The 12,217-nt window shown below is 48.1% G+C and overlaps 1 protein-coding gene across 1 annotated transcript in view; it reads left to right on the top strand.

The window, feature by feature from the left end:
- LOC311124538 (serine/threonine-protein kinase SMG1-like) overlaps nucleotides 1-12,217 on the top strand; it is a gene marked incomplete at its 3' end in the record, with an annotated part of 68,988 nt that overhangs the window by 34,366 nt on the left and 22,405 nt on the right. The window contains exons 23-33 of the mRNA XM_084198660.1: nucleotides 264-418; nucleotides 3,003-3,148; nucleotides 3,267-3,602; nucleotides 3,769-3,913; nucleotides 4,500-4,650; nucleotides 6,652-6,772; nucleotides 7,017-7,256; nucleotides 7,696-7,797; nucleotides 8,951-9,115; nucleotides 9,658-9,802; nucleotides 11,398-11,536. Of these exons, the coding sequence (XP_084054786.1) occupies nucleotides 264-418; nucleotides 3,003-3,148; nucleotides 3,267-3,602; nucleotides 3,769-3,913; nucleotides 4,500-4,650; nucleotides 6,652-6,772; nucleotides 7,017-7,256; nucleotides 7,696-7,797; nucleotides 8,951-9,115; nucleotides 9,658-9,802; nucleotides 11,398-11,536 (1,845 nt within the window). The remainder of the gene's footprint in view (nucleotides 1-263; nucleotides 419-3,002; nucleotides 3,149-3,266; nucleotides 3,603-3,768; nucleotides 3,914-4,499; nucleotides 4,651-6,651; nucleotides 6,773-7,016; nucleotides 7,257-7,695; nucleotides 7,798-8,950; nucleotides 9,116-9,657; nucleotides 9,803-11,397; nucleotides 11,537-12,217) is intronic.

The raw sequence follows: 12,217 nt of genomic DNA, 5'->3' as shown, positions 1-12,217 counted from the left end.
GGTCACCTGTAACTGACCCCCCCCATGTCTCCTCTCTGTAGGGTCCAGATCTCTTCTGGTCACCTGTAACTGACCCCCCATGTCTCCTCTCTGTAGGGTCCAGGTCTCTTCTGGTCACCTGTAACTGACCCCCCATGTCTCCTCTCTGTAGGGTCCAGATCTCTTCTGGTCACCTGTAACTGACCCCCCCCATGTCTCCTCTCTGTAGGGTCCAGATCTCTTCTGGTCACCTGTAACTGACCCCCCATGTCTCCTCTCTGTAGGGTCCAGAGTTGGAGGCTCCTCTGGTGATGCTGGTGGAGGCTCTGTGTGAACTTCACTGTCCTGAGGCTATCCAGGGTTTAGCTGCCTGGAGTCTCACCAACACTGGCAAGAGTCTGGCTTGGGTCAGCTCTGTGGCACTACAGGCAGAGGGCCGGTAAGGAAACATCCCTGTGTGTGGAAGTGGAGCCCACTCTTGGGTTTCAAACCAAGCTTAGCATCTTAAAGGGGCAATTCTTAAAGAATATGACTTATAAATGCCTCATGAGCGTAATTCCTCCTGCCGTACCCCATCAGAACCCAAAATACAAGCTTGTTTTACACAAATGTTTTGAAACAAAGTAAATGTAAACAAACACTATATAGCTTCACCATGGTTACAACTAGAATGTTGCTCTGATGTCATGGATGGTTACAACTAGAATGTTGCTCTATGATGTCATGGATGGTTACAACTAGAATGTTGCTCTATATAATGTCATGGATGGTTACAACTAGAATGTTGCTCTAATGTCATGGATGGTTACAACTAGAATGTTGCTCTGTCATGGATGGTTACAACTAGAATGTTGCTCTATATAATGTCATGGATGGTTACAACTAGAATGTTGCTCTATATAATGTCATGGATGGTTACAACTAGAATGTTGCTCTAATGTCATGGATGGTTACAACTAGAATGTTGCTCTATATAATGTCATGGATGGTTACAACTAGAATGTTGCTCTATAATGTCATGGATGGTTACAACTAGAATGTTGCTCTATATAATGTCATGGATGGTTACAACTAGAATGTTGCTCTATGATGTCATGGATGGTTACAACTAGAATGTTGCTCTAATGTCATGGATGGTTACAACTAGAATGTTGCTCTATAATGTCATGGATGGTTACAACTAGAATGTTGCTCTATAATGTCATGGATGGTTACAACTAGAATGTTGCTCTATGATGTCATGGATGGTTACAACTAGAATGTTGCTCTAATGTCATGGATGGTTACAACTAGAATGTTGCTCTATAATGTCATGGATGGTTACAACTAGAATGTTGCTCTATGATGTCATGGATGGTTACAACTAGAATGTTGCTCTATATAATGTCATGGATGGTTACAACTAGAATGTTGCTCTATAATGTCATGGATGGTTACAACTAGAATGTTGCTCTATAATGTCATGGATGGTTACAACTAGAATGTTGCTCTATATAATGTCATGGATGGTTACAACTAGAATGTTGCTCTATAATGTCATGGATGGTTACAACTAGAATGTTGCTCTATAATGTCATGGATGGTTACAACTAGAATGTTGCTCTATGATGTCATGGATGGTTACAACTAGAATGTTGCTCTATAATGTCATGGATGGTTACAACTAGAATGTTGCTCTATAATGTCATGGATGGTTACAACTAGAATGTTGCTCTATATAATGTCATGGATGGTTACAACTAGAATGTTGCTCTGATGTCATGGATGGTTACAACTAGAATGTTGCTCTATAATGTCATGGATGGTTACAACTAGAATGTTGCTCTATGATGTCATGGATGGTTACAACTAGAATGTTGCTCTAGAATGTCATGGATGATTACAACTAGAATGTTGCTCTATATAATGTCATGGATGGTTACAACTAGAATGTTGCTCTATATAATGTCATGGATGGTTACAACTAGAATGTTGCTCTATGATGTCATGGATGGTTACAACTAGAATGTTGCTCTAGAATGTCATGGATGATTACAACTAGAATGTTGCTCTAGAATGTCATGGATGATTACAACTAGAATGTTGCTCTATGATGTCATGGATGATTACAACTAGAATGTTGCTCTAGAATGTCATGGATGATTACAACTAGAATGTTGCTCTATGATGTCATGGATGATTACAACTAGAATGTTGCTCTATGATGTCATGGATGGTTACAACTAGAATGTTGCTCTATGATGTAATGGATGGTTACAACTAGAATGTTGCTCTAGAATGTCATGGATGGTTACAACTAGAATGTTGCTCTATGATGTCATGGATGGTTACAACTAGAATGTTGCTCTAGAATGTCATGGATGGTTACAACTAGAATGTTGCTCTAGAATGTCATGGATGGTTACAACTAGAATGTTGCTCTATGATGTCATGGATGGTTACAACAGAATGTTGCTCTATGATGTCATGGATGGTTACAACTAGAATGTCATGGATGATTACAACTAGAATGTTGCTCTATGATGTCATGGATGATTACAACTAGAATGTTGCTCTATGATGTCATGGATGGTTACAACTAGAATGTTGCTCTAGAATGTCATGGATGGTTACAACTAGAATGTTGCTCTATGATGTCTGTGTTGTCCGTAGATGCTGTTGAATGATATGTCAAGACCATATAGTAACCCATACCCCTCTCTGTAAAGACCATATAGTAACCCATACCCCTCTCTGTAAAGACCATATAGTAACCCATACCCCTCTCTGTAAAGACCATATAGTAACCCATACCTCTCTCTGTAAAGACCATATAGTAACCCATACCTCTCTCTGTAAAGACCATATAGTAACCCATACCTCTCTCTGTCTGTAAAGACCATATAGTAACCCATACCTCTCTTTCAAGACCATATAATAACCCAGACTTCTCTCTCTGTCTCTGTAAAGACCATATAATAACCCATACCTTTCTCTGTAAAGACCATATAGTAACCCATACCTGTCTCTCTCTCTCGGTCTAGGTTTGAGAAGGCTGCAGTGGAGTACCAGGAACAGCTGTGTGCCGTGACCGGGATGGACTGTTCCATTAAGGGCTTCGACCGCTCACTCCTCAAACTGGCCGGAGCCAACAGCTCCAACACAGCCAGCCCCAAACACACCGGCAACGGTGAGACGCCACACAGGGAATAGGGTGACGTTTCAGCCGCAGCCACTGGCTGATAATAACCAAGTACCCCCCCCCCTTCTCCTCCTGTCCTTCCGCCTCTCCTCTCCTCCTCCTTCAGGTGACGGCAGGAAGACGGTTCTCCTCAAGTCCAGCGAGTGTTCCTCCGAGGTGCTCAACCTCCTTGCCAATAAGGCGTGCCAGTGCTATGTGGCCCTCTGTGATTGGTCCTCGGTGCAGGAGTGGCAGGCCAGCGTGCACGCCCTCAAGAAGAACCCTGGTAACCCTGTCGCAGCGAGCGTGCACCTGAAGACAGACTTCAACTACGTGCGGGCGCTGAGCTGCTTCGAGGACGGAGACTTCACAGCATGCCGTGCTCAGCTGGAGCTCCTGGCTGGGGAGAGAGACGACTACGGCCTGCTCAACTCCACCTCTACTGGCTCCAAGGACAAACTAGGTAGGAGGGAGGGAGGAAGGGAGGGGAGGGAGAGAGGGAGAGGAGGGAGGAAGGGATGGGAGGGAGAGAGGGAGAGGACTACAGTGTGTCTGAGACTGCCTCCATCAGTGTTGAGTCTAGACTCCTTAGAGGTGTGTGTGTCTTAATGATGTGTGTGTGTGTATAGACCTGAAGCGTCTCCTCCCGGCAGTGTTGAGCCCGGACCCCTCAGAACTGCAGAAGGCCATCGAGGTGCAGCTGCTGCGGAGCGCCGTGGCCGCCATGACAACGGCCAATCAAGAGCAGGAACCAAAGGCCATGGCCAACTCAGAGTGAGTCTCTCATTGGATCCTGGAGATCACTTTTTGTTAAATCACGTATTAGTGCTGGGTAGGAACAAAAACCTGCAGAATTGTGGAACACTTCATATACTCAGTTGCATCCTCCTCGGTTCCTTCTCAAAACCCATTGGAGGAGGTGAAAGGGGCGGGTCCTCAGACTTTGTCCTCCAATGGGTTGTAAGAGAGAGACAGGAAACAGCTGCATGTCGTTGAGATCTTCCACATTGCATTTAGATTGAGCTGAGTTCAGTTGGACTGACCGCTGTTTCTATGTGTTCTGTCTGTGCTGCTCTGTGGGCCCTGGTCAAAAGTAGTGCACTATATAGGGAATAGGGTGCCATTTGGGACAGACTATGGGTGCCTCATAATAATATCTCCTTTACCCTGAAGTGTACAGTCGTTCACTACTTCCACATCTACATATCTAAAAGCATTGTATTGGTGGAGACATGGGCTGGTGGGAGTTTCCACCATTTTTGTGATACCAGTCATTTCCTTTCCCAATCAGGTGACAGGAAGTGACCACACTGGGAGGAAGGAGAGATAATAGCTTATGTCTTCTGTGTGTGTGTTGCAGTACCCTGGTCCGTTACCTGAAGCAGACGGGTCGGATCTCTCTGGGTCCCCTCCGCCTCTCCACCCTCACCCTCTCTGACGGCCTGCCCACCCTCGCCACCCTGCAGTTACACTGCTGCGCCGCCCTGGAGAACACACTCAGCGGACAGGAGGTACACACACACACACACACACACACACACACACACACACACCCTCGCCACCCTGCAGTTAAACTGCTGGAGAACACACTCAGCGGACAGGAGGTACACACACACACACACACACCCTCGCCACCCTGCAGTTAAACTGCTGCTCCGCCCTGGAGAACACACTCAGCGGACAGGAGGTACACACACACACACACACCCTCGCCACCCTGCAGTTAAACTGCTGCTCCGCCCTGGAGAACACACTCAGCGGACAGGAGGTACACACACACACACACCCTCGCCACCCTGCAGTTAAACTGCTGCTCCGCCCTGGAGAACACACTCAGCGGACAGGAGGTACACACACACACACACACACACACACACACCCTCGCCACCCTGCAGTTAAACTGCTGGAGAACACACTCAGCGGACAGGAGGTACACACACACACACACACACACACCCTCGCCACCCTGCAGTTAAACTGCTGCTCCGCCCTGGAGAACACACTCAGCGGACAGGAGGTACACACACACACACACACACACCCTCGCCACCCTGCAGTTAAACTGCTGGAGAACACACTCAGCGGACAGGAGGTACACACACACACACACACACACACCCTCGCCACCCTGCAGTTAAACTGCTGCTCCGCCCTGGAGAACACACTCAGCGGACAGGAGGTACACACACACACACACACACACACACCCTCGCCACCCTGCAGTTAAACTGCTGGAGAACACACTCAGCGGACAGGAGGTACACTACATGACCAAAAGTATGTGAACACCTGCTCGTCAAACAGCTCATTCCGAAATCATGGGCATTAATATGGAGTTGGTCCCCCCGTTTGCTGCTATAACAGCCTCCACTCTTCTGGGAAGGCTTTCCACTAGATGTTGGAACATTGCTGCGGGGACTTGCTTCCATTCAGCCACAAGCGCATTAGTGAGGTCAGGCACTGATGTTGGGCGATTAGGCCTGGCTCGCAGTCGGTGTTCAAATTCATCCCAAAGGTGTTCGATGGGGTTGAGGTCAGGGCTCTGTGCAGGCCAGTCAAGTTCTTCCACACTGATCTCAACAAACCATTTCTGTATGGACCGCGCTTTGTGCACGGGGGCATTGTCATGCTGAAACAGGAAAGGGCCTTCCCCAAACTGTTGCCACAAAGTTGGAAGCACAGAATTGTGTATGGTGATCTTAGGCTTGTGTGCAGCTGCATTTCATGAAGCTCCCTTCAAACGGTTGTTATGCTGACGTTGCTTCCAGAGGCAGTTTGGAACTCGGTAGTGATTGTTGCAACCGAGGACAGACGATTTTTAGGCACTCTGCGGTCCCGTTCTGTGAGCTTGTGTGGCCTACCACTTTGTGGCTGAGCTGTTGTGTCTCCTAGACGTTTCCACTTCACAATAACAGCACTTACAGTTGACCGGAGCAGCTCTAGAAGGGCAGAAATTAGATGAACTGACTTGTTGGAAAGGTGGCATCCTATGACGGTGCCACGTTGAAAATCACTGAGCTCTTCAGTACGGGCCGTTCTACTGCCAATGTTTGTCTATGGAGATTGCATGGCTGTGCGCTCGATTTTATACACCTGTCAGATTCAACAACTGAGACATAAACTGAACAAGTTCCACAGACATGTGACTAACATAAATTGAATAATGTGTCCCTGAACAAAGGGTGGGTCAAAATCTAAAGTAACAGTCAGTATCTGGTGTGGCCACCAGCTGCATTAAGTACTGCAGTGCATCTCCTCCTCATGGACCAGATTTGCCAGTTCTTGCTGTGAGATGTAACCTCACTCTTCCACCAAGGCACCTGCAAGTTCCCAGACATTTCTGGGGGTAATGGCCCTAGCCCGTTGTTGCCAGTGATGTCTGGTGAGGACCTGCCTTAAAACAGGCCTACAAGCCCTCAGTCCAGCCTATTGCAGACAGTCTGAGCACTGATGTTTTTTTGCTGAGTTTGTTTATATATATACACCCCCCCCTAACCCCTCCTCCTCTCCAGGACTGTCTGATCCCCCTGTACAGTGAAGCGCTCAGCACCTGTAAACAACAGGATGTCCAGCCGTGGCTCCACGCGCTGAGATACACCATCTACCAGAGACAACTACTGCTCAAGCTCAAAGGTACACAACGTGTGTGTGTGTGTCCGTGTGTGTGTCCGTGTGTGTGTCCGTGTGTGTGTCCCTATGTATGTGTGTGTGTGTGTCCCTGTGTGTGTGTCTGTGTGTGTGTGTGTGTGTCCCTGTGTGTGTGTGTCTCTTAGACTCTGTGCTTTATATCTATCTGTATTTATTTCAGTGGGTGTGTGGGGTCCCCATCATGTGACTCACGTTAACCCTCTCTCGCTTCCTGTGCTCCATTACCCAGGCTCCTCTGCTCCGCTGGACAGCCACCTGATGGAACTGTGTCTGACGGCCGTCAAGTTCGCCCGGAAACAGGGCAACATCGCCCTGGCAACGCGGCTGCTGGGCCAGTGCAGCGAGGAGGAGGAGGGAGGAGAGGATGGGTTGAGCCGTGCGTTTAGGCGTCTGACACTAGAGGGAGTTGTGGGGGAGAAGTGGGGACCTGAACTACAGATCGAGAAGGCGAAAGTACTCTGCACTGCGGGTGAGTGAGTGAGTGTGTGTGTGTGTGTGTGTACGTACGTGTGTGTTTTAGTGTTTGGCTGACTCATCTTTCTCTCTCTCTCTCCCCTTATTCCTCCCCCAACTCTCTCTCATGCTCCACCTCTCTCCCCCTCCCTCCCTCCCCCCTCTCTCTTCCTCCCTCCCTCCCCCCTCTCTCTTCCTCCCTCCCTCCCCCCTCTCTCTTCCTCCCTCCCTCCCCCCTCTCTCCCTCCCCCTCTCTCTTCCTCCCTCTCTCCTCCTCCCTCCCCCCTCCCTCCCTCTCTCTCTCCCCCTCTCCTTCTCCTCTCCCCTCTCTCTTCCTCCCTCCCTCCCCCCTCTCTCTTCCTCCCTCCCTCCCCCCTCTCTCTTCCTCCCTCCCTCTCTCTCTCCCCCTCTCCTTCTCCTCTCCCCTCCCTTTTCTTCCTCCTCTCCCCCTCCAGGTCAGTCCATGGCAGCCATGGAGATGTTGAGTTCTTATGCTGTGTCTTACTGTCGCTCAGGGAAGTGTGAGCGCGCCGCCTGTCGCTCCGTCCTCACTCTGTGTAAGTAGTGGTTCCAGTACCTCCCAAATGGCACCTTATTCCCTACATAGTGCACTACTTTAGACCAGAGCCAAATGGCACCCTATTCGCTATATAGTGCTCTTATTTGGGGGAGAAGAGTGCCATTTGAGGTGCAGGCGTACCAGGGTTGGTAGCTGTCTCTATGTCCTGTGCGTACCAGGGTTGGTACCTGTCTCTCTGTCCTGTGCATACAGGGTTGGTACCTGTCTCTCTGTCCTGTGCGTACCAGGGTTGGTACCTGTCTCTCTGTCCTGTGCGTACCAGGGTTGGTAGCTGTCTCTCTGTCCTGTGCGTACCAGGGTTGGTACCTGTCTCTCTGTCCTGTGCATACCAGGGTTGGTAGCTGTCTCTCTGTCCTGTGCATACCAGGGTTGGTACCTGTCTCTCTGTCCTGTGCGTACCAGGGTTGGTACCTGTCTCTCTGTCCTGTGCATACCAGGGTTGGTACCTGTCTCTCTGTCCTGTGCATACAGGGTTGGTACCTGTCTCTCTGTCCTGTGCCTACAGGGTTGGTACCTGTCTCTCTGTCCTGTGCGTACCAGGGTTGGTACCTGTCTCTCTGTCCTGTGCATACCAGGGTTGGTACCTGTCTCTCTGTCCTGTGCCTACAGGGTTGGTACCTGTCTCTCTGTCCTGTGCATACAGGGTTGGTACCTGTCTCTCTGTCCTGTGCATACAGGGTTGGTACCTGTCTCTCTGTCCTGTGCCTACAGGGTTGGTACCTGTCTCTCTGTCCTGTGAGTACCAGGGTTGGTACCTGTCTCTCTGTCCTGTGCGTACCAGGGTTGGTACCTGTCTCTCTGTCCTGTGCATACCAGGGTTGGTACCTGTCTCTCTGTCCTGTGCATACAGGGTTGGTACCTGTCTCTCTGTCCTGTGCCTACAGGGTTGGTACCTGTCTCTCTGTCCTGTGCGTACCAGGGTTGGTACCTGTCTCTCTGTCCTGTGCATACAGGGTTGGTACCTGTCTCTCTGTCCTGTGCATACAGGGTTGGTACCTGTCTCTCTGTCCTGTGCCTACAGGGTAATTGGTGCATGTTACTGCAATCTCAGGGCCCTTTTTTTTTTTTTAAACCTCCCATGTGTATTTTTGGCACAGCCCTGTTCTAACCGTCTGTCTCTGTGTCTGTAGGTAAGTGGCTGCTGGCGGACTGGAAGGACATGACCCCTCAGCTCAAACAGGTGGTGAAGAGGTCAGGGGTCGCTGTCTTGCCCCCCCTCAGCCGGAACATCACAGCCCTGCTGGAGCTACCCCTAGAGGATCAGGGCATGCCCCGAATCACAGCTGAGACCACAGGTAGGACACACCCCCTAAACCCTCTCTGCCTCCGTAGTGAGTGTGGGTGTAGGAGAACCAGACTTGATCCTGGGGAAGCTCTACCAGTCTGTACCCTAACCCCTACACACTAACCCCTCTCTCTCTCTGCCTCCGTAGTGAGTGTGGGTGTAGAAGAACCAGACTTGATCCTGGGGAAGCTCTACCAGTCTGTACCCTAACCCCTACACACTAACCCCTCTCTCTCTCTGCCTCCGTAGTGAGTGTGGGTGTAGAAGAACCAGACTTGATCCTGGGGAAGCTCTACCAGTCTGTACCCTAACCCCTACACACTAACCCCTCTCTCTCTCTGCCTCCGTAGTGAGTGTGGGTGTAGGAGAACCAGACTTGATCCTGGGGAAGCTCTACCAGTCTGTACCCTAACCCCTACACACTAACCCCTCTCTCTCTCTGCCTCCGTAGTGAGTGTGGGTGTAGAAGAACCAGACTTGATCCTGGGGAAGCTCTACCAGTCTGTACCCTAACCCCTACACACTAACCCCTCTCTCTCTCTGCCTCCGTAGTGAGTGTGGGTGTAGGAGAACCAGACTTGATCCTTGGGCAGCTCTACCAGTTGTCCACCAGTCAGGCCCCGGAGGTGGCCAAGTCCTGGGCGGCTCTCGCCAGCTGGGCCTATCGCTGGGGACGGAAGGTGGTTGACAACGCCAGGTACCTACTCTGCCAGTTGTTGTTTTATTATGCCCTTTTAGTTTTAATTTTCAGTTGTCGTGAAACACACATGAATACAGACGTGGTAAAAGCCGTTGATAACACATGAATACAGACGTGGTACATTCTGTGGTAAAAGCCGTTGATAACACATGAATACAGACGTGGTACATTCTGTGGTAAAAGATGTTGATTAAACATGAATACAGACGTGGTACATTCTGTGGTAAAAGCCATTGATAACACATGAATACAGACGTGGTACATTCTGTGGTAAAAGCCGTTGATAACACATGAATACAGACGTGGTACATTCTGTGGTAAAAGCCGTTGATAACACATGAATACAGACGTGGTACATTCTGTGGTAAAAGATGTTGATTAAACATGAATACAGACGTGGTACATTCTGTGGTAAAAGCCGTTGATTAAACATGAATACAGACGTGGTACATTCTGTGGTAAAAGCCATTGATAACACATGAATACAGACGTGGTACATTCTGTGGTAAAAGCCGTTGATAACACATGAATACAGACGTGGTACATTCTGTGGTAAAAGCCGTTGATAACACATGAATACAGACGTGGTACATTCTGTGGTAAAAGATGTTGATAACACATGAATACAGACGTGGTACATTCTGTGGTAAAAGATGTTGATAACACATGAATACAGACGTGGTACATTCTGTGGTAAAAGCCGTTGATAACACATGAATACAGACGTGGTACATTCTGTGGTAAAAGCCGTTGATAACACATGAATACAGACGTGGTACATTCTGTGGTAAAAGATGTTGATAACACATGAATACAGATGTGGTACATTCTGTGGTAAAAGATGTTGATAACACATGAATACAGACGTGGTACATTCTGTGGTAAAAGCTGTTGATAACACATGAATACAGACGTGGTACATTCTGTGGTAAAAGATGTTGATAACACATGAATACAGACGTGGTACATTCTGTGGTAAAAGCTGTTGATAACACATGAATACAGACGTGGTACATTCTGTGGTAAAAGCTGTTGATAACACATGAATACAGACGTGGTACATTCTGTGGTAAAAGATGTTGATAACACATGAATACAGACGTGGTACATTCTGTGGTAAAAGATGTTGATAACACATGAATACAGACGTGGTACATTCTGTGGTAAAAGCTGTTGATAACACATGAATACAGACGTGGTACATTCTGTGGTAAAAGATGTTGATAGCACATGAATACAGACGTGGTACATTCTGTGGTAAAAGCTGTTGATTAAACATGAATACAGACGTGGTACATTCTGTGGTAAAAGCCGTTGATTAAACATGAATACAGACGTGGTACATTCTGTGGTAAAAGCTGTTGATAACACATGAATACAGACGTGGTAAAAGCTGTTGATAACACATGAATACAGACGTGGTAAAAGCTGTTGATAACACATGAATACAGACGTGGTACTTTCTGTGGTAAAAGCTATCTACCTCTCTACCCATCATCCCTCTCTTCCATCCCCCTCTCATCTCTCCTCCCCTACTTCCGTCCCTCTCTCTCATCTTTCATCCCATCCTCTCTCTCTCTCCATCCCTCCAGTCAAGGTGAAGGTGTGCCTCTGCTCCCGGGAGAGAAGGAGGAGATCGAGGAGCTTCTCCCAGAATGCACCAGTGAGGAGGACAAGGAGACCATCTTCAGCATCCTGGGTCAGGCCATGTGTCGACCCGCCGGAATACAGGTGTGTGTGTGCTCATGAGGAATGGATAACTGTTGAATTAGTAACTACTGTTTTAGTATGTACACATCTTGTGCTTTCTCCCAGTGTTCTGAAAATATCATAGTTCATCCAGGATAGAAGTTTAGAACTTGAGTCTACATATGGAACTGCATAACAAAGTGACCCAGTTTGTGTCTGTCTTTTTCCATGTGTGTCTCTACCTCTTTTAGACTCTGTCGTCTTTCCTTGATTCCTGACATTCTCTCTACCTCTTTTAGACTCTCTGTCGTCTTTCCTTGATTCCTGACATTCTCTCTACCTCTTTTAGACTCTCTGTCGTCTTTCCTTGATTCCTGACATTCTCTCTACCTCTTTTAGACTCTCTGTCGTCTTTCCTTGATTCCTGACATTCTCTCTACCTCTTTTAGACTCTCTGTCGTCTTTCCTTGATTCCTGACATTCTCTCTACCTCTTTTAGACTCTGTCGTCTTTCCTTGATTCCTGACATTCTCTCTACCTCTTTTAGACTCTCTGTCGTCTTTCCTTGATTCCTGACATTCTCTCTACCTCTTTTAGACTCTCTGTCGTCTTTCCTTGATTCCTGACATTCTCTCTACCTCTTTTAGACTCTGTCGTCTTTCCTTGATTCCTGACATTCTCTCTACCTCTTTTAGACTCTCTGTCGTCTTTCCTTGATTCCTG

This window comes from Coregonus lavaretus (assembly GCF_964263955.1).
Source record: "Coregonus lavaretus genome assembly, contig: HAP1_SCAFFOLD_2871, whole genome shotgun sequence".
Classification (NCBI taxonomy): domain Eukaryota; kingdom Metazoa; phylum Chordata; class Actinopteri; order Salmoniformes; family Salmonidae; genus Coregonus; species Coregonus lavaretus.
Note: the sequence above shows the minus strand (reverse complement) of the source record. Positions and strands in the feature narration are given on the sequence as shown.